This window comes from Electrophorus electricus, chromosome 11 (assembly GCF_013358815.1).
Source record: "Electrophorus electricus isolate fEleEle1 chromosome 11, fEleEle1.pri, whole genome shotgun sequence".
Taxonomy (NCBI): domain Eukaryota; kingdom Metazoa; phylum Chordata; class Actinopteri; order Gymnotiformes; family Gymnotidae; genus Electrophorus; species Electrophorus electricus.
This window is the reverse complement of record NC_049545.1, coordinates 14,198,116-14,220,337: the sequence shown is the minus strand read 5'-3', so window position 1 is coordinate 14,220,337 and position 22,222 is coordinate 14,198,116. Positions and strand designations below refer to the sequence as shown.

Sequence of the window (22,222 nt, the reverse complement as noted above, 5' to 3'; positions counted from 1 at the left end):
CACAACTAAACAGCTGTGTGCTTTTAATTGAAAGACTGCATGTTGGGGCTGTTGCATACCATGCCATTAGTGTATGTGTCATTGCTTTCATAATACACATGTAGACTTATTTGTGGTAGGTTAGGGAAGTATTTTAATCATTGCATTTCTGCTAAATGAAGTCAGTATAGATGCATCTTATAGCATTTTTTAGGTATTCTGTCATTTCAACCCCTCCACAGGGCAATAATTTAAAAAAGATTAATTTATATAGCACTTTTCATTAATTGTCAAATTAAGAGAAATTAAAAAAAACAAAACATTCAGTGGGTCAAAGGAAGCAAAAGGTGGATAGAAGTTGTCCTAGGAAAAACACATGGATATACTAGTCCTAGAGAAAACACTGAACACTGTGTCTGCAGTACTTTTTCCTGCAGACCATATTTATATAGTAAAGCAACCAAACAAAGCAGCAAGCACAGCAGGAGTGAAAAGACAGACTGAGGTCTACAAGAGGGGGATGCTTAATCTTTCCTCGCTGTTCTCCCAGCGGAGAGATTTGTGACCAGGCCTGCAGCACAACATCCAACATGCCTGTACAAAACTTAGCCCAAGTGCAGCGTTAGGATTGCGTTAAGAGGTCAGAAGTAAAGCACTCTCAGGACTACTCAACCTGGCCCTACCTCACACAGTAGAGCACGCCCAGGCCCATTCAACCTGGCCCTACCTCACACAGTAGAGCATGCCCAGGCCCATTCAACCTGGCCCTACCTTACACAGTAGAGCACTCCCTGGCCCATTCAACCTGGCCCTACCTCACACAGTAGGGCACTCCCAGCCCCACTCTGTGTGGCCCTACCCTGTTCCAGTCCTCATATCAATACCTCATATGGTTCCCCCTTCCTAAGATCTGAGCCTCCCAGCATAGGGTGCTCCCAGCCACCCTGCTTTCCTTATTTAGAATATTCCCCTATAACTCGCCCGAGTTGTCCCCATGATCAAGGTAGCTCATTTGATGATAAAAATGATTTCTCCTATGCAGCCAGAATCATGCAGAACCAGGATCAATTTTATGAGTGTGCCAATGGGGTGGCTAGAAGTCAGGAGTCAGCAGCATTAGACATGTTGTTTGGTGGCCCGTCTGAAACCTAATCTCCCCGTGCCCCATGCATGTACACTCAGCCTTTGTGCCCTCTGTGCACTTTCTCATCACAGTCAGTCGCTTTACTCTTCCACTAGTCACAAACCCATTAGGATAATACCCTTAATTAAACTGTCAGATATGTTTTGTGTTCCTGTCTCCCCTTTCTTTTCATCATACAGGATTAATTGCAGCTCATCACATCTCGATTCAGTTTCAATTGTTCAAGTTTTTTGTTGTTGTTTTAATTTAAATATGTTTCTATAACTGCTCACATATTTTGGATAGCTTGTTATGATACTTTTAGGTGTTGTGACAGATGGTTTTACATAATATATGACCTTTTTTTTAGGTGAATCACAATTTTCATAAATGCTTTTAAAAATACAAGACAAATGAATATATAAATGTTTAAAGTGGAGGTAATTCAAATGTTCCATCTATAATCTATAATATAGTAATGTGAGTCCTCACCATGAGGACAGTTTGGAGGAATTCAGCCAATTTTGCTGTAAAATGAACCAGCGATAAATTACCTTGTTAGGAGAGCTGTTTTCCCAACTACCATATTAGAACTCTCATAGCACTCATTGCATTACTGACATCATATTATTATATTATATGCAGTGTGTTTTGCAACTGGGACTTTTATACATAAATTTGATCTGGCCTTTGGTGACATTCACTCCCCTTAAAACTGCTGCATCACCTGACTGCTAATTCATAGCTGGCCTACTTTCTAGCTTCACTGGATGAGTCACTCTAAACGTCTTGGTGAAGAAGTGCATATTATATTGTGGACCTTGAATGTCTTTTAAAAATAAGAATAATGAATAATATTTAATGCAAATAGGTGCAGAATGTAGAAGGATGACGTGAAAAGCCAAAGTCCCCAGGGCCACATGAGTTGGGAAGATGCTTTTTGTTTCTGCATCAGTGCACTGATCAAGCAAGCTGCTCGCTTGTAGCTCTGCCATCACACCAAGGCATTTGGCCAGGCGTAAGATGAGCGGCACGTCACGCGTGTGATAGACGGGCACCATCTGAAAATGCTACTTATTGCTTATTTGAGAATCTGTACAGTGATACCCTGTCTTCAACAGAACCACCCCTCTACAAATATTGATTAAAACCTCAGAGGAAGAATTCAGTTTTATGTATGTAAGGAGAACATTCCTCAGCCAATGAAGTACCACCTACTCTAATAGAGGTATATTCTTCTAGGTATTTCCTTGTCATAACAATTGCATCTAAAGTTGGCATCTAAAGTAATGCAGTACTCTGAATGTACCATATTCAGTCCTGCAAAATCTATTTAGCCTCATCGCATTTTTATCTGACAGGCTTAAGAAATGCAGCAGACTGCCGTCTCGCTAATGGAGGCGAAGCAGTGCTGAATAGCTGGACAGTGGACGAGCTGTATGGTGCTGTCAGACTTCATCCAGAAATTATTAGTCAAGTCATTCAAGCGCAAGGAGCATTTTTCAGGCTTCAGTCATCAATGTAATGCAATAGGAATAATGTATGCCTACTACTGACTAGAATATGACTCATGCCATCACACACCCTGATTTGGGGGGGGGGGGGGGGAGTTGAAACCTTCTTTTTGGCTTTTGCATTAGTATTAGAGGCAGGGGGTATAGATAAATCATTATGGTCCTTCTCCTTCACAGTTCACAGATCATTATGATGTCATTCTGAAGCTAATGGTAATGACGAGGCTAAATGATGTCCATGCCACATGTTAACCTTTATTCACGATTGACAGCATTAGGGTTTTTAGGTAGAACGCAAACAGATGCATGCAGTCTTGGGATGCATGTGGATTTCAGTGGGCCGTGAATTCCACAAGCAGTACAGTACATCAGGTTGTTTGGGTTTTTTTCCCTTTTAAAAGTCAACTTATTTTCAAAATGTATGCAGTGTTTGACCTGCGCCTGCAATCCCAAAAAGCATATCAGTAATGAAAGTGGGAAAAAGCCAATAAAGAAAGGAATGCCTTGGGGAGACTGCTATGTCTGTTTTTGGTGAATACTAATAATTACTAGTTCAAGCTAATACAGGCTTGAAGGAGTCTGAATTCTGTCTTTTTTCTAAAAGGCTGCCCATCAGTTTTATAAATTACAATATATGTAGTGCACATGGGCTTTGTCCTATTATATAATGCGTGCAGGCAGGTTTTATGAGGTTGCAAAGCTTGACACAAACACCATCTCATAAACATGAAGTGGTTAATCGTATCATAAGCACATACACAATGTGTACCGTATTTCTGCACAACTATCAACAGGTTCTTGATGTATGACAAAAATTAATTTTCAGCATTTGCAGAGTTCTCTAATACCATGTGGCTGTCTGTGTCAAGCCAATCAAAGCAGAGACAGCTTTCCTGTTTTCTTTCAGACTAAGATAATGGCTGACTCCCCTAGAGACACAAGATGAAAGTTCTTTCATTTTAGCTTGGGTCTTGTAAGGCCAGTGACAAATTTCAATTTCCAGAGCCTGTCAAAAAAAGAATATATATATATTTTTTTTTCTTGAGTGTGTTTTTCATTTCCTTTAGATGGCCACCAAACAGAGCTCCCCTTTTATGAACTAGAAAGATGATTAACAGCTGCTCATCATCTCTTGCCCTTCCGAGCTGCCGTCCTTCAATAAGAGCTCAGCTAATTTAACTGACCTCAGCCCCAGCTTGAGAGCACTTTCACTTAAAGGTTTTGCCACTTTCTTACTCATGCGCCTTGGTCATGTTGTATTCCAGGTACGACAGCACCAGCATTGCTGAACAGCACATCCAACCAGCTATACCTCCATTTCCACACCGACATCAGTGTGGTCGCCGCTGGATTTCACCTTGAGTACAAAAGTGAGTACAGAGGCCATCATTCCAGGGTATCTCCCCCCTGTGCCCTTAGGAAGAGATCAGCTCAGGATTCTTCTATGTATTAGCGCACGCATGCACGTGCACACACACTTTCAATCACATCTTGACACATCTAAAGACACCAATATACACAAAGATGCCTCTCCCTTTCCTCATAAACTGAAAAAATGACAATCCAGGACTAATCTGAGAAGAAGAATGTATACAATGTACAACATACATGTGTACAAGGTACAATGTATATTGTGTACAATGTACATGTACAATACAATACTAACCCAGCTAAACTATTTTAACTGTAATGTTACTAAACAGTAAGCAAAAGCCATTTGTTTACTTTGCTTGCTTAACTTTAATTTACAAGTTAATTAAATAATTCATTTTACATTGTAATTGCATAAAATATACATTTGTCAGCTAGTTTATTAGAAACAACTGTTTTGTGTGTCTACTCCCTGACCACTTTATTCAATATACCTACAGTATGTTATTGGTGCTTTTTATTTAAGTATACAATTACAGATCATAGCCCATCTGATGACATGCACAATTTCTCAGCCACCCTCTAGCTGATCACTCATCAGTTTCCGCCAACAAGACAACTGCTGACTTGTTATTATTATCTGGCAGGCCTTTCTTAATGCAGCATTAACATTGACATAGCAGTGTCATAGTTGTGGGTGTTGAGCTGGTACAAATTTATCAAGCACAGCACTGCTGCAGAGGTATTCACACATTAATGTCACTGCAGGGTTGAGAGTGGTCTGCCCCTCAAAAATATCCATCTAGCAGCACCCCTGTGGTCACCTGCTGACCACTAATAAAAAGTTTGAGGATGTGCACCAGATGGTGTATGGACTCTAACTGTACACCTACAAGATTTTTCTAATAAAGTGGTATTTCTGATAAGGTGGCTGGCACGTATATTTTTAGATAAGTGACAGTTATGTAGGCCGCAGCATTTTCACTGGAATATTGGGACCTAAAGGTTTCTTGAATGTTTGTGACATTTTTTGAGACCGCAGTGCAGTGGAAGTCATTTTCTTTCCTCTGCTCTTGGGAAGAAGGACAGGGACCACTTAAGTCTCTAATGCAGCATGTCGGAGGTTGTGGATGTACCAGTGTGGATATCTCCTTTGTATGCTGAGATGGGTTCCTAGCCTATAGCCTGGAACTGTGATAGCATCTAGCTCAGATGGTATCAGTTCTCCTCTGTCTCTGTGAGCATTTAGAGGTTGTGTGGGTGTATTTGTGTGTGTGTGTGGGAGTGTGTATATGAAGGGTGTTGGGGTATCTGTGGTGTGTGGCTTTTTGTACACCTGGTCCTAATGCACATCACCTCACCTATTCCTCCTCTAAGATCTCCCCATTTGTCTATTTCTGTCCTTAGTCTGCACACTGGGACAGCCCAATTTGTCTGCTTCTGTGCCTGCATCCATTTAGAGAGCTGGTCAGTGGCTAGTGACTAAAGTAACAGGGAATGATGCCCCATCCAAAAAACCATTAACCACTTCTCTTATCTCAATGTCTGCCATTGTGCCTATCAGGTAGCTCCTGAAATACCACAGAGATCTTTTGCTGCTCTGCGTCTCTCTACTAAATCACCATAAATAAGTGAACTCTAAAGGCATAAGCGAGTTATGGCACACTCTGTCAAGGGAGGGTCCAGTTAGGCTCTCTGTAGTGCCAGTGTAATGGCCTATGGTGGTACAATAACAACAATCAGCTCAAGTTTGATAGCTGCTTGGCTGTGAGTATGAATACAGGCTAAAATGTCAAGTCTTGAGTTACTGGCCATAGCGTGCATAATGATTTTCAGCTATAGAAATGGTTGTCTTTTCTTTTTCATGCAAGGCTACACTGGAGATCCAAGAGAGTGATGCACATTTGTGATGGACTAATCCTTTGTCTGTCTTACAAGAATAGTCAGCCCAGTGCAAACACAAAATTGTCAGCTTTGAACTTTCAGACAACCCACTTTTAGGTTTACTCATACCTAAACCCCTTAAATGCTGTCACCCTATTTCATTGTCAGTCATTTTACTTTTTGGTCCTAACTCACACGGGTAATTATAGTGTTCATTTAACAAGATCAATTAATCTCATATTGTGTTCATGGGAACATGATCCTCATTTTCCATCATGCCAATACTGGGAGAAATGACATAGCAGCATGCTCTAAAACTACTATCACAGTGCCACGGAGCCTCCTGCATCCTCTCCTATTCCACTCACTAAAGCCGTCTCCATAGCAACATCAGCATTTGTTGCCATGCCAAACTCCCTCTCTCACATCTGGCTGTGAAATGGAGATAGTTGAAAGATGAGAATCTGGGTGGCATAAGCCATCCCACACCTCGATGCTGTCCTGCTTACAAGCATCCTCCCTGTTTCTACAGCTGTGCCTTCAGACACACCTGGAAAACCATGGGAGGTTGTTTTCTTTTTTGCACAGTGGAATGGGCTTGGTAAAAGCCACACAGTCATGCATCTCTTTTCCCATTTCTTCCCCTTTTCCTCCCCCTTTGTATGCGTTCAGCTGTGGGTCTGACCACCTGCCCTGAGCCAGTAGTGCCAGCCAATGGAATCAAGAGCGGCGACCGCTACATGGTGAACGAGGTGGTCTCGTTCAGCTGCGAACCAGGCTACGTGCTGCAGGTGAGTCCTGAAAGCCCTGCAAACACCCCTGCAAGCCCCAGGCTGCTGCACCACAATGCACTCTTAGGCAATGTGCCGGAAAAAAAATCTGTGGCACAGTATACAAACAACAATGTCTGGCATAGTGACTTTCCCAATAGCCTTTAGTCTATATGTTTTGCAAGTCTTCATTTCTTTCAGGGTCATTCTCACATAACATGTATGCCAGGGACTGTACGGCGCTGGAACTACCCCCCTCCACTGTGTATTGGTACGCTCTGAGTAAATGCACATATGGTGACACCATAAGTCGGCAATGTTTTATCGTACCTCATGCATAATGTCTTTTCATAGATAAAAATAAATAAGTAATTGTCACTGGAAACCGATAATGGTCTTTTGATGTGTTTATACCGGTCAGCCAAGTGTGGGGGCACCCTCCGCAAGATAAGTGATGTGATTCTGAGCCCAGGCTTCCCTGGCAACTACCCTGGCAATCTGGACTGCACCTGGAGGATCCTCCTGCCTGTCGGATACGGTGAGCCTGCTGAGACCAAACTAGCCATTGCTGAAAGCCAACTGGCCTGGGCCAAAGGGCCACAGCCCCCCTCCCTATGGGGACACTGAAACTTACCTCTCACATATCGCTTCAGTAGGATTAATACCTGCCGAGGTTAAGGTTGAGTACATTTCAGCTCTCTCAGTTCAGTTTGGCCAGTTCAGCTGATGAGGTGGAAATAAGTTCAGCCAGACCTTAAGTGATACTTTCTGATCAGATTTCTCAATTAATTAATGTACTCCATGACTTTATCACCGAGACTGAATCAATGCAGTTGGCCATTCTTGGTATCAGGTTTTGGTCCTTTATTGATTAATATTGAACTTGTTAAAAAAACAAATACTATAGTAATTTCTGATATTATAAATTGTTGTCTGTTCATTGATGCTTGTACTATTTGCTGTGTGACATTAAGCAGTAGCAACATTAATTAAAGGAAAGGTTAGGTATTTACATCGCCATCTATGGAGTAACCTTTTGTGTATTGAAATTCTTTGCAGCGCCAAGAAAAGCAGGAAGAAATTGTTTGTGAGACTGATCACTGCAGCGCAGAATTGCCATTTTAATAGTAGTAGAGTGGGGACAAGATGTGAGACGAATGGCCATAGCATCAGACACAGCTGCACCATCAAAGTAAAAACTGATGATGATTCAGTGGGCTTTGGAGTTTTTTAAACTTTTTGCATTGTGGTAGTTCACTGACTGGCCTTCACCATTAGCCTTATCGAGTTTACAGAACTAAATCATCCAGCTGCTGTTTACCAAGACAAATCTGTTTAGAGAACTGAAAATATCAGTTTTTAACCTGTTTGTTTGTGTAGGCTGCCCAGACTGCTCTTGTCTACATCTTGGCAGCAGCTTGAGAAAGATACTGACTAGACCAGTGCTCTGTTTCTGCCAGAGTTGATGGCTCATGCTGTGTGCACTGGCCTGTTGTGCTGTTTTATTTATCTCAACTTTCTAGACCATGTGCAATCGATTCAACTCTCTGACCTCATTTAGCGGCACCATCTCGCCTTGCCACGTTTTCTTTCCGCTATCCTGATGTTCAAATGAGGAGGGCAGAAAAGAAGCATTCCAGATGTTAACAGGATAATTGTGTGTGATTAAAAAAGGGGCTGTTCACACTTGTCGTCAGGTGCAATCACTTCCTCCACCTCTCTCATGTACCTTTAAAGAAATTGTCACATAGCACTCAACCAAAGCAGTTCTCTCTCGTATCACACATCAGAAAATAAATTCAGCATTAAGAGGAACAATGTCTTTAAAAATGTATTTTATGTCTTTTACAAGCAATGTCTTTTACAAGCACCAAAGATTCTAGCTTTCAGGCAAAAGTATTGTCAGGGGGAGCAACCCAACTCTGCACGACAATAAAGACGTAAACTGTCCAAGACATTACTGAGGTTAGCATGGATTTAGTAAGACAAGTGAGGTGTTAGTGAGCAAACAAGGCCTTTGTGGTACTGTTATTGGACTGCCTGGGGCACTGCTTTTTTCTCATTTAATAAATGTTGAATGAATTGTTGAATTGTTGTTCCATCAACGGCAACAAGAGCAGTGAACAAAATGGAGAAAGAAAGAAGAACTAAAAATGTATATTTTATTGTGCAATTCCTGAATTAGAAATTAACATTTTAAAAATGGCTTTGCCCAAGATAATGTTATATCTGTTATGAGAAAAAATCTATGGTGGCCTGAATGGTCCTGTTTGAAATGGTTCTGTTTGAAGTTATGCCAACTTTTAATGATGAATACTCGGTGACATTATGGGTAGCTGTCTTAGATTATTGTCATTTACTGACACACTCTGTTCAACTGTTGTGGTATTTTATTTTGGTGCACAGGCTCAGAAACAGAATCAGAAATTATCCTTGGAATAGTTACTAAGAAACAAGATCTTGTTACTATAGTAATTATATCTCTTCTGTGCTGCTATTTGTTGTGTGGGTAGGTTTGGATGGTAAACATTTACTATCTATTGAAAGAAAGGAAAAAGCTCAAAATAGATCTGATGCCTTTAAAAACTGTAATTTGTGTAACAAGGTGTCTAATAGTTTCTTTAGCTAAAGGAGATTTTTTAAATGGACCTCTAATAACACCTAAGGAGGACATTCTTTTTTAAAACATTTCCGGTCCTCCCATTCTTGCAGCGCTTCACAGTTCATGAGGAGGCAATTAATGAGTAAAGGAGCGTGTGTGAATTTTCCCACAGGTGGTAATGTGAGTGAGAAGTCGTTGGCACTTTGCCCATTATAAGCAGTTCAGGCACCCCAACTGCCTTCGCTGTATCAGCCATGTCATGCATTCCTGACCAGGCCCAGCTCCAGTAGCTTCAAAAACGCTTAGGCATTTGAAGTACCTCTACCATACTGCGTTCTAACATGCTCTTCTCCACATCCTGCAGGCGCACACATCCAGTTCCTCAACTTCACCACAGAAGACAACCATGACTTCCTGGAGTTCCGCAATGGGCCAGGGCACAGCAGCTCCATGATTGGCCAGTACAGTGGCAGCCAGCTGCCCCCATCCCTCCTGAGTTCAACACATGAGACTGTGGTCCACTTCTACAGTGACCACTCCCAGAACCGCCAAGGCTTCCGGCTCACTTATCAAGGTGAGCGTGACTCAGGTCCAGAGGTGGTCTCTCCTGCCTGGACACAACCCTTCCCATGACTGGTCACAAACAGCTCATGTGCACTGTAGGGATTCACGTCAAACGGTAGTGACAGGCTCTTATCCAGAGCATCTGGGCTCCTCTGATCACAGGAAGTGTCTCTCTGAATAACATCACTGGTGAGGGTGAGGGACTCCTTTTATGACAGCTTGTGTCTGAAAGCCATTTGAAATCAATAGGACAGTACGTATGGATGTTGTCCTCCTGGTTCTCACTTGATAAAAAATAACCTGCTATTGTCCACGCCACGCGCTGGCAGGTCAGACAGTGCAGACATCGTTTCTTGTATTCCTTGTTTTTTGTTTGTTTGTTTTTTTGGTTGAGGTTAAGGAGTTAAAGAACATCTCGGTCCGTCCTCCACCTTCAGGCTGTCTGCCCTTGCAAAGAAATCAATGCTGTGTTTACATATTTTAGAAACAAACTGAAGATAGATGGATGGATTCGTAATGGATGATAATGAATGTATAACATCTGAAATGCTTTACAAGGAATTTGTATGCACGGTTGCAACAGATCTTGCTGAATTTAAGTAATCACATTTTTAATGCCTTTGAAATTGCACAGTAATTACGTGACCATTATACTTAACTTCCTGTGTTGCTGTGCTTTGCAGTTTTTTCTTAGTTTTTTTTTTTTGTTGCTGTTGTTTTTCCAGCATACCAACTGCAGAACTGTCAAGACCCTTATCCTTTCCACAATGGATATATCATCAATAATGACTTCAATGCAGGCCAGTCCATAACATTTGAGTGCTTCCATGGATATGTTTTGGTTGGTCATTCTGTGTTAACATGCCAACATGGAACCAACAGAAAATGGAACCATCCATTTCCTCGTTGTGAAGGTAAGTGGAGGGGCAGTATTGATCAGATTTTTAAACAACCCCGATTTCTGTTTCCCTTGCGTGATGTGCATTCATAAGTATAAAAGTACGTTCTCTAAATGGAGGTTTGCATTTGCTCATGTTTTCTGAACAAAGCTTTTGGGCTTTTGCACACTTTAAAAAGTAGTATGCAGCCACTCCCCTTTCCCAAAGGCCTTTTTAACAATGCTCTTTAACAGAAGTGTTGCTACTTTCTGTTACTGGCACAGTACAACAAGGACTGAAGCTGTTTCTTTTTTCAACGCTGTCTTTCAAATTAAGCATCTTGAAGACTGATGCAGTCGAGTTCCAGGCTGTGGGGACCTGGTCTAAATTGCATCCTTGATGATCAGTGAGAGCAGTATACTGTGAAAGCCGTCTGGCCCTTACCAATCAATAACACTGTACATTTCCCTGTTCTTTCCTCGGTCTCCAAACACCAGAGACTGCTACACTCCCATCTCTTTGGTACTCTGTGCCAGCCATCCATTCCCTTCTTATCTCTTGAAACCAAGGAAGCCCCTCATTTCCCAGTCCTCCGATAATCCGCCATGTTCTAGCACGCACCACCAAACAGACGGCTGAGGACACACACACACCCCCCCTTATAAATCCCCCCCGACCCCCTTCCAAATCCCCCCAACCCCCCATTGCAATGACTGGCATCATGATTCTGCATTTCTTGCTGTTGATCATCTTGGTGCAAGCGTCATCCATAGGAAGATGCATGAATGCTGACTGATGCTGCTTGAGTTACCCTTGTCTTTATCGCTCAGCTCCCTGTGGCTACAACGTGACTGCTCCAAATGGCACCATTTTCTCGCCTGGCTACCCCAACGAGTATCCGGACTCACAGGACTGCATCTGGCTCATCACTGTGCCACATGGGCATGGCGTGTACATCAACTTCACACTGCTGCAGACCGAGCCTGTCACCGACTACATCACTGTGTGGTGAGCTCACCCCACCGACTGGCAACTAGAAAGACAAGAATGTACATTATGCAAAAGAAAGCTGAATTGCTGTGCTGCAGATATAACTGACATGTCAAAATCATGAATCACGAGATTCAAAATTATTATCATAAAAAAATATACATTTTTTAAAATAAATACACATTTTTAGGACTTTTTTTAGACTTATTATAAGAAATGGGTAGCTACAGCAGTCAAACTTCATGTCAAATAAATATATGTGAGTAACACAAGTTAATTTTTCATGACATTACAGTTTCCCTCTGAAAACTGCTCAGTGCATAGCTGATACATCTACTAGTCATTTCTGTTGCATAATTCTGAGACCCTCCTATGTTGCTCAAAAAGATAGCAATGTAGAAAATGCACCATATCTAAGCCTTTTTTGTACTTTTGTAAGCCATTAATCTTCAAAAGCTATTAAAAGAGTGGAATAAGATGTTAAGTCACCATTTTTTTTCTGTTTTCATTCACTGTGGCCCGTAATGTAATGGCTTTACATGAAAGTCAGCACAAATCTGTGCCATAGATTTGAAAGTAAATCAATTTCCTCCAACTGCTCTGAAATGGCAAGGCATTGTTAAAGTGTTTAATGCAAGGATTGAGAGTAATGTATTTCCATATGGTGCCTGTTCTCTTCCAGGGACGGGCCGGAGCAAAGCTACCCGCAGCTCGGAATCTTCAGTGGCAATACAGCCCTGGAGTCGGCCTACAGTTCTTTCAATCAAGTTCTTATCAAGTTTCACAGTGACTTCTCCACAAATGGATTCTTTGTCCTCAATTTCCATGGTTAGTTTCTTCTATAAATGGAAAAAAAAATTGCCACTGAAGTGTAATACATGCCATGCAAGGGCTGCAGGGGAAAAGGGGGGTTGAAACATGGGTTTAATCTTGTTTTTATTACAATAAAGCACCATGATGATACTTGGCTCTGATGACCTCAGCATTATTTTAACAAATTAGTCCCAAGTAGCAGCCTCTTTTGCTCTCATTTGATATCAGTGTCAGTGTGCAAGGGTGTGGTAAAGAGAATGTGCTGTGCTGAATGTGAAAAAGCACATATAAAATGTGATAAAACTCATATATATTTGTAAGTTATGGTGTGACCTAGAACCCTGCCTTAGTGTATGAGAACGCTTTGATGCGCATTTAGTATTGCATGTGTTCATGCTGCTTTCATGTCACATGAATATGTAATTTGTACTCAAGTTACAGCATGTCATGAAGCAGAGCTCTTCAAAACATTTTCTGCTTTCACAGCTTATCGTCTGAAGAAATGTCCCCCTCCCCCTATAGTGGAGGAAGCAGAAATATTATATGAAGATGAAGACTATGAAATAGGTATGTAACACAAGGCACACAAGTTTGTATGTGCATTTAGATGAGTCACTCTACGTAGTGTTTTTAAAAAAGAAATGCAAGACACCAAAAGCCCAGCTGGGTTCTTCCTCTTGGGTAGATAGTGTATATATTCACTGAGTGACAGTATTCAACACAGCTTATTTTTAGTTATCAAGGTCTGCATTGGCTATTTTTGCATCACCCTCATTTTTCAGCAAAAAAATGGTTTAGCAAGTATTTGCAGATTTTTTTAATCATCATAGGAATGTTTAAGTATGATATAGCAGAAGAATTCATGTGTTAAACTGTATTCCCCCGCTCCCCACACTGCAGGTGACACTGTGAGATATCAGTGTTTGCCTGGGTTCACCTTGGTTGGCAACGATGAGCTCACCTGCAAGCTTAACTCCCACCTGCAGTTTGAGGGGCCACCCCCGGTGTGTGAAGGTAAACGAAAAACACGAGACTCAAAGCCAGGTTTAAACACAGCCAGCAGACAAACTTACCAAGGTCATTCCCCTATGACCCACACTAGTAACAAAAAGAAGAAAAAGAAAAACATGGAAGAGGACAGAGAAAGGTTAGAGGTCATCATTTACTCAATATCTTATACTAGAGAGCTTGGACATGGTTTTGCTCTGTATTCAAACATAGGTGATACGATGCAACAGTACAATAGCAGAGGAAGCAGGCTGATAAGGAAAACAGTCCTAAAGTTGCATGTGAGAGCCAACCCATGCTGTGAGGACATAGACAGAACTGTTGTCCTGATTATATGAGCTAGGGAGGAGCTGCTGTCCATGGTGCTGAAGTGCTTATGTAGTTCTAGCCACCTAGCAGAGCACAAGTGAACAGTGTCCAGTTCAATGCAGATGTTGGTTGTTTATTTGTTTGGTTTGTATGTTGGGGGGTGTTGAGTTATCTGTTCACAAGTTCATGCATCATGTATACAATCAAAAAAGTATTAGTTACTATCCCAAGACTGAATATCCTCTTGTGTAAGTTTTTTTCCCCCTCAACATTCCATTAAAAGTCACTGGATTATTTAATCTAAGCATAACAAGAATCACACAGTTTCAAATGTAAATATTTGAATGCTAAAACATCTATCAAAACTTTCTTGGAATTAAGTAACTATCTGAGTACTCAAAACTTCTATAAAGCATAAAATACCTTTTGGGCCCATATTATGAAAGTAATACAACTTAATGCCCATAAAGGATTCAGTATTAAATTCAAGTGATTTAATGTGTCAGTAGTTCTTCTCTACAAGAAAACCACAAGAAAACAAGTTTTTTGTTTTTGTTTTTTGTTTTTTTTTGTTTTTGTTTTTTGTTTTTTTTGTTTTTGTTTTTTCTATATGCTACCACCACTACTGTCTATGAGACCCATTAACAACGACAACAGAGGAGCCCAAACATTTTTTATCTGATCATCCTAAAATTGGTATAAATAAGACAGGGGGCCCAGCTCTACCTGTCTTTCAACTAGTAAAGATAAATAAATTAAAATGATGAATGACACAGATCATTGACATAATGCTCAGAATGCATTGATTAATGCAGTTAATTGGAAAACAATAAGGTAGAAAAGTATAAATTACCAAGTCCCTCTAACGGAGCCATTAGCTCCACCCTGGCACCCCCAATTCAAATGTTCTAGTATTACCAGCGCTCCTCACACCTCGGATAATTCCAGGAGCCTGAATCACATGTTTCACCAAAGCTTAGAGCCTCACTTAAGAGGTTTTGAACCACCATAAACTCAAGTTGAACTCAGCATGAAGTCAAGCTTTTTCATGATTTTTTAAATCAGTATCATCATCCTGCAAGGAGTTCTGCACAAATGCCCATAATTCTGTCCTCCACTTGCCTTGACAGCTCAGTGTCCTGCCAACGAAGAGCGTACCACATCATCTGGGGTTATCCTGAGCCCAGGTTTTCCAAAGAGCTACCCCAACTCGCAAACGTGTTCCTGGATCATCAGAGTACTGCCTGCCTTCACAATCTCTATTTATGTGGAGATGTTTCAGAGCGAGAAGCAGTTTGATGAGTTGGAGCTCTTTGATGGTAAAAATGTCTTGTGAACATTTGCTTTGCATTTCAGAATTTCACCCTGTTTAACTGCAGCAGAGAATATTCCTTGTTTGAACTACATACCTCTATTTTTTGGTTGTCTTATTTTTTTTCCTAGGTCCATCTGGCCAGAGCCCATTGTTGGTGGCACTTAGTGGGAACCACTCAACACAGTTGAATTTCACAAGCAAGACCAACCAGCTTTATCTCAGATGGTCAACCGACCATGCCACCAACAAGAAGGGATTTAAAATACGCTACACAGGTTGTCATATTGACCCTCAGGATATTTTTGCATTGTTTCATATCTTGGAACTCTAAGATATATCTATCAGAATCCAAAATGTCTAAAAACTCAAGGCATTTTACCATAATGCCAAAAGGCTCTCCTGCTGTGCCTGTTACATAATAGAATTGTTGAGTATTGGGCAGCTAGGAAATATGAAATACCAGCAGTAGGAAACATATTCTGTTTTTCTGCTTTTCTGTCAGGGTGGATTACTTCCCAAGCTTCTGCCCTCGAAGGCTGTTGCTTTGAATCCAATTTGGATAAAAGAGAGAGAGGAAATCAGCCTTTTCTAAGTTAGCCCTCATTAGACTAGGACCAGATGTTTTGTACCTTCAGGGAGCCATTGCATGTGGCTGACATAATGGAGGTCAAAGATTCCGTAATGAACTTCGACGAATTGCTGCAGTGTCCCATGACTCAAACTGACATTTCGACCAGTGGTCAAATTTGATATATAGCACACAAAGCCCAGTGGTGGGGATTATTCTCCATTTCTCCTCTTTCCATCTCTTCTGTCACTCTGTCATATACACAGACACATTTTCTCTGTCTCTCTCTTTCTGTCTGTTTTTTCTTTATCTCTCTCTTCTATTCTCCCATTCCATGCCCTTATTATTGTAATTTTTTTCCACATTTTCCTAGTTCCTGTCTCCTATTTTAAAGGAGTGAGCAGGGACAAATGCTATGGTTTCACGCTGGAAGGCCCTCAATCTTGAATGGAGGCTCAACTTGCTCAACAGTTTATCATTCAGCAGTGTCCCTGAACCACTATTGTCTGCTGCATTTCATAAACATTTTGAGCAGTGAACAAAAAAAAAGGGCTGTAATATACCTCAGTCTTATATGATCTTCACAAAACAGCACTGGGAGCTGGGCTTAATTTTTTTTTATACATTTGTTGAACACTTCATTGAGTTTTCATCAAAATAAACTGCAAACTTGTGTTGCATTTTTTTTCTAATATGAATTTTAGTCACTTTGTGACTGAGCAAATGTCTTCAGCTCAGGCGATTTGATTCTGCCCCTGATTTTATTTGTCTGAAGTGAGATTAGCTCCTTGCTCACCAGACTCCTGGGGAGATAAGTTGGCTCTTACCGTTTCAACAAATGAGCTTACTTGTCTTAACTGAGTTGCATTTGCCCTACTTCATTTCCACTGATTAAATTAATATTAAACACTAACAGATCCTTTTCGGGTGGTTTCATATTTTGTATTTTGCAGCGGCGTATTGTAGCATCAGCAGCCCGCCCAAGAACGGCGGCATCATTAACAGGACGAGGGACCGACCTGGCAGCAAGATCCAGTACTACTGTAACTCGGGCTACAGGCTTGTGGGACAGCGCAACGCCACATGCAGGCTCCATCCCAATGGCCTGTACCAATGGGACGCACCAGCACTGCTCTGTCAAGGTAAACCCCACTCGTCTCCCTACTACCTCTTTGCGGTAATGCCCCTCCCCTCGAGTTCATTTAATTCAGAGGCCTCTAGAGCGGGCCCGTAAATCCATAGCTGTAACTTATCAGCCAGCTTGGGCAGCTCTGTCCTATCATATCCAGTTGTCAAGGCATGCTTACAATGGCAGTGAGTGTCCTTTCTTCCCAATGTCGAAGCATTTGAGCATTCGTTCACACCTATCTTGAGCCAGCAAATGTGTTCAATCTGTCTCAGCCTCCTGTAATTTCATTGTTCATGCTCCTCTCCTCTCTTAATCCAAGCCACTAATTTTATCCCTCTGAGTGCCTGGCAGCATGGGCCTCTATGGCCACACCTGCCGCTCTCCCAGGCCCAGTGCTGCACGTCATCAGCAGCAAAAATTACCGTTTATTAGCCAGGGGACTAGTCAGCCTGAATGGGCTGGGTATTTGCATATAGGCAGTAGCAGGCAGAAACTTATGCAGGGCTAATTGTATTGGGGGGCTATTCACTGTGCATGTTTGTTTGAGGGAATTTATGTGACAATTTACCTATGTTCCCCATACACACACATACACACACACACACACACACACACACACACACATGCACACATAGAGGCATACACACCCCCTCTCACAGCTGCTGTCTGGTTGCAAGAAATTATAATGTAAATATATATTCCCATATATCCCATTATCTAGTTTGGTTCCGACATGGTTGTAATCTATAAGTGTCTGTAGATGGTTATTATCATCAATCAACTTGTAATCATGCACTGGCATGTTTGCAAGGAAATGTCATCTTTTGTTAGCAACTGGTGTGATTTCTACAGTGCTCTGCTTGCAATCTGTAAACTATCTTATGTAATCACACAGTTGATCCAAAGCTTTTATACTTAAAGACGGCACCCACGGCCATACTTCAAAACGCTGATGCATTTTAGGGACATTTCAGTGGGCCATCTCTAGCCAAAAATCCTTCCTAACACACATTTACACACACAAACAGAGAAAGAGAGAGAGAGAGAAAGCAGACTAACATTTCAAACAAGGAGTCTCATTACAGGTAAGCACAAGGAGGTAGGAAACTTATCTTAGGACCGGAGGTTAAAACATTAATATTCTTCTCCCTTTTCGAAAACAAGTAGACCAGGCATGGTTCTGCAGAGCCAGGAAGATGGATTGTGGACTAATTAAGGCCCATAATTTCCTTAAATGGTGAGAACAATCAATGTAGTCAGTGTAGAGGTCAATGAGGGTCAGGCATCAGTTTGGGACCTGTTTTTGCTGCCCTCTCTGCACTGGCTGACCCCTGGTCCTTTCTAATGCAGAAGTGCTTTAATTGGTCCCACAGCTTTTTCTCCCAAGTGTAGGAAACATCTGCTTGCATGCACGTGTCTTTAATTTTTATTACTGACCCAGACGGGCTCCTGATTTAAATTCTGTTAAACCAAGTGACTCATGCAGATCTTCATGTTTTGCACTCATATTCAGCATTGTGGGTAACAACAGTTTGGTCTCCTCTTTGCCAGCTATCTCATGCGGCGTGCCGGACAACCTGGGCAACGGCTCCTTCCATGGGCTGCAGTACACAGTAGGCAGTAGAGTGCAGTACCAGTGCGACGAAGGCTACCAGGCCGAGAGCGCCACTCTGCTGACCGCTGTCTGCCTGGAGGATGGCACCTGGAGCAATATGGCCCATCCTCCCCGCTGTTTACGTGAGCCCCTCCCTCTTCACCCTTTTCCATGCCAACAGCATGCTCACATTTCCACTACTTAATTGAGCCGACCACAACCAGCACCCTTCCCCTGACCATCCCCCCTCTGAGACCAATGTAGGGTGGGTAATTGGCCAAATGAACGATAATGACTTGATTTTTTTCCCCACCAGTTTGGCACTCAAACGAGATGAGTGCTATGATGCAGCATGCCCCCCCACCCCCCACCTCGTTGTTCTGATCTGAATTACCATTGGTCCCTGAAGCAGTGCAGAACTGATATACACCTGCTGTGCCTTCAACATAATAGCTGTCCATTATGTGTCCCTGGGTCAGCCTCAAAGATATATTCATTAAGATTGATGCAGAAAACGAGATGCAGTATTAAACTCCTTTGGGAGACACAAGACGGCATGAAGAAATTGCCATATTTGATAATATGCATTATTATTATTAATACAGAGGGAGAGGTTTTATTTGAAAGGATTCATATTTTTAGTTGTGTTTCAAAATCCATTTTCCCACAATCTTGCACTTTTGTATCAGTAGAGGACCATCTGTTCTATGTTAGCTACAGCCCTGTATTGTCTCTATATTGTAGAGAAAACCCTGTGGTACCACTTCAGTTTAGCAAGTGCACTTGTAGAAATGTCCCATCTCACATCTCAAGCACTGAGAATGAACAGCCAGGTATAATTACTGCTAAAAGATGAAGATCTTTTAAAATCTGAAGACAATGAACTAAATTATAAATCAGCCTAGCTGCGAATGGGGCATGTTCACATTACTTTGTCCATCTCAAGCAAGGTCCTGAGGCGTGAGGCTTTTTCCATTAATACTGTCCTGTCTCCATGTCCCACAGCGGTGCAGTGTCCCGACATCGAGAGCATGCTCTCTGAGCACATGGTGTGGCATCCAATCTCAGGCTCACCGAACGAACTTGGAGCACAGATAATGCTGAGCTGTGCCCCCGGATACTACATGGGAGGGCGCAGGATTATCCGGTGCCTAGCCAACGCTACCTGGGGTGGACTGGAGGAGAAGTCGACCTGCAAAAGTAAGCCTGCAAAACGGGTGCTCTGACGCATGTCCGGGTACACACACACACACACACACACACACACACACACACACACACACACTCTCTCTCTCTCTCTCTCCTGTACCCAGGGATTCATCAGAAATGCAGACTGAAAGGGAAGTTTTTGTCTGTAAGGCTGTGGGTCATTCTTTAAGACTACGTTTCTTTTGGCCAAGCACCGTTCATTGTATGTGTTTCAGTTATATTCCTTGTATGAATATAATTTAGGTTAGTTAATATATTGGAAATCCAGCCAGTCTCTGTATGAAGGCTGCTTTCTTTCTATGCTGATCCAATCGTAATCCCCGGGATTTAGTGCATGGGCATAAGATGGAGCTACCACTGCCCAAGCTTGTGGTTCGAATCAGTCCCGCATTTCCTCCTCCGAGACAGGCTGGATAAACAGCAAACTGATGATTAAGTCATCAGTGGCCTGTGCTTTAGATAATTAGAGGTCAAAGAGCAAATCTAAATAATCTAATCAGATCAAGCTTTTTGTTTTGTAATAAATTTACACAGTCTGATGAGTGTGGCGGGAAGCCCAGCCCTCTGCCACGAGACTGAGCATCTCCCCACACCCCAGACAAGAGCTTCCACGCATTCACTTGTGCAACCCATTCCATGATCAGATGTTGCCAGTGAGGGGGGATCTGTTCATGTGTATTCTCTCTATGTTTGTGTGTGTGCATGTGCGTGTGTGTGCATGTGCATGTGTGTGTGCCTGTTACACTGTTCCAACCTTGATTGTGTGTTCAGAGTGCTATGGTGTGGCAGAGGCTTCTGCAACCAGTGCAGAGTTCAGCTGAAGTTCACTAGCTGCTGATTCACCTGGGTTCAAATGTGATGCGACTGTGAAGAATATGCTCGAAAATACTTTTTTTTTCCTGATAAAGCAAATTGTGAAAGCATTGTTTCTTTTTTGCTCTCTGCAAATAAAGCAGGCACATGGCCAATAGACTTTCTGTTAATTATATTTAACTGTTGGGGCAAAATATGTGAAATCGCACCTAATCTGATAGTTTCAAGACCATAAAAATGCATTAATGGTGGTGCATTTAATAGCCTCCCCTCCCTCTCCTGTCTCTTCTCTATGTAGGCAATGGTAAGTGAGAGAGGTGTTTAGGGTCAGGCTATGGGTCCATGGGTATGAAAACATGTACGAATGCCTTTGTTATTTGCAGTTATCTCCTGCGGCGAGTTGCCCTCACCTCCCAATGGCAAGAAGATGGGCACGTTGACCACCTTCGGAGCCACAGCCATATTCATGTGCAACACAGGCTACACACTTGTGGGCTCCCATGTGAGAGAGTGTCAGGCCAATGGGCTCTGGAGTGGAGTGGAAACCAAATGCCTAGGTAAGATGAGGCTCCAAGCTGCCCTTCGGCATACTTTAAAGGTGCAGTGAGTTCAAGAACCAGGAAATGGCAACTCAGTTGTGGAATGTTCCAACAGAGTGCTTGTAGGGGTCAGGGTATGCAGTGCCCTACCTGAAGTCATAGAAAGCAGAATGCTAGATTCACTGATATTACCATATTTTAAGGGTCTAAAGGATTTAATCATATTATTTATTAAAGGTGAGATCCCAAACTTTCCTGCTTTGGCTCCAAATTGGATTTGAGCAGTGTACTTTGCAAAGTTATGCATATGAATATGTTCGATAAGTACGAGACAATATGCAATATGCAAGTATGAGAGATGCACCTTTATAAACCAGCAGACTGTGGCTTTAAGTGAGTTATATTATGCTGCAACTTAAGACAAAGCAGACAGCCCTGTGGCATTGCTGAACATAATCCACGGCTGTGTCCTTATGCTCCACCGTGATGCCACCACCGGGAACGTGCCAGAATTCTCGAACAAGCAGAGCAAGCAGATGAGCCAGATCACTGTGCCATTAGAAGGGTTCACTCTCTGACCCTTGGCTGCAGCACACGCAGTTTGGCCAAACAGTGCCCAGGGCGTTTCATCAAAATGTCAGGCACTAACTGTGGCAGAATGCAGTTCACATCGAAAGCTGCGCCTCTGTCTTGCCCCACCACGTTTGAACACAACTCCCAGGTTGCCATTCTGGTTCCTATTAGCTCCAGGCAGGCACTCTGGCTTTTACGTACGTGCCATGACCATAATCAACTCATAATCGTCTGCCGCTTGTGGGGATTTGTCATAGCTGGCCACTGCGACTCACCCGACCCCATCCCGAATGGCCACATCAGCGGCGATGGCTCCAGCTACAGAGACACCGTGGTGTACCAGTGCAACCTGGGGTTTCGTCTCATTGGAACATCAGTGCGGATCTGCCAGCAGGATCACAGGTGGTCGGGCCAAGCACCTGTCTGTGTTCGTAAGTGTCTGCCAGTGTGAAAGTAAACTCCTAAGGGAAAGTTCACCAATTTTTTTTTTCACTGATGTGACCTTGCCTGCAGTCTTAGACTGTCATATTTATGCATTGATGTAGTCAGCTTATACAGGGTTAAATTGAGTTTAGATATAGACTGCAGTTAGCATTTTTTACATATGAAACATGGCTTCAGATATTCTCCAGCCCTTAACAAGTCTTAACCAGTGTCAAGGAGAGAAAACACATTAG

The 22,222-nt window shown here is 42.3% G+C and overlaps 1 protein-coding gene across 1 annotated transcript in view; it reads left to right on the top strand.

Annotated features, from left to right (window-relative positions):
• The window catches only part of LOC113585753 (CUB and sushi domain-containing protein 1), a 266,455-nt gene that overhangs the window by 225,589 nt on the left and 18,644 nt on the right, over positions 1-22,222 (top strand). Inside the window, exons 37-53 of the mRNA XM_027023454.2 lie at positions 3,882-3,986; positions 6,544-6,662; positions 6,843-6,912; positions 7,063-7,179; positions 9,608-9,817; positions 10,533-10,721; positions 11,516-11,693; positions 12,358-12,503; positions 12,975-13,055; positions 13,389-13,502; positions 14,936-15,124; positions 15,249-15,395; positions 16,642-16,830; positions 18,369-18,554; positions 19,417-19,611; positions 20,817-20,990; positions 21,803-21,976. Coding sequence (XP_026879255.2) covers positions 3,882-3,986; positions 6,544-6,662; positions 6,843-6,912; positions 7,063-7,179; positions 9,608-9,817; positions 10,533-10,721; positions 11,516-11,693; positions 12,358-12,503; positions 12,975-13,055; positions 13,389-13,502; positions 14,936-15,124; positions 15,249-15,395; positions 16,642-16,830; positions 18,369-18,554; positions 19,417-19,611; positions 20,817-20,990; positions 21,803-21,976 — 2,583 coding nt within the window. The remainder of the gene's footprint in view (positions 1-3,881; positions 3,987-6,543; positions 6,663-6,842; positions 6,913-7,062; positions 7,180-9,607; positions 9,818-10,532; positions 10,722-11,515; positions 11,694-12,357; positions 12,504-12,974; positions 13,056-13,388; positions 13,503-14,935; positions 15,125-15,248; positions 15,396-16,641; positions 16,831-18,368; positions 18,555-19,416; positions 19,612-20,816; positions 20,991-21,802; positions 21,977-22,222) is intronic.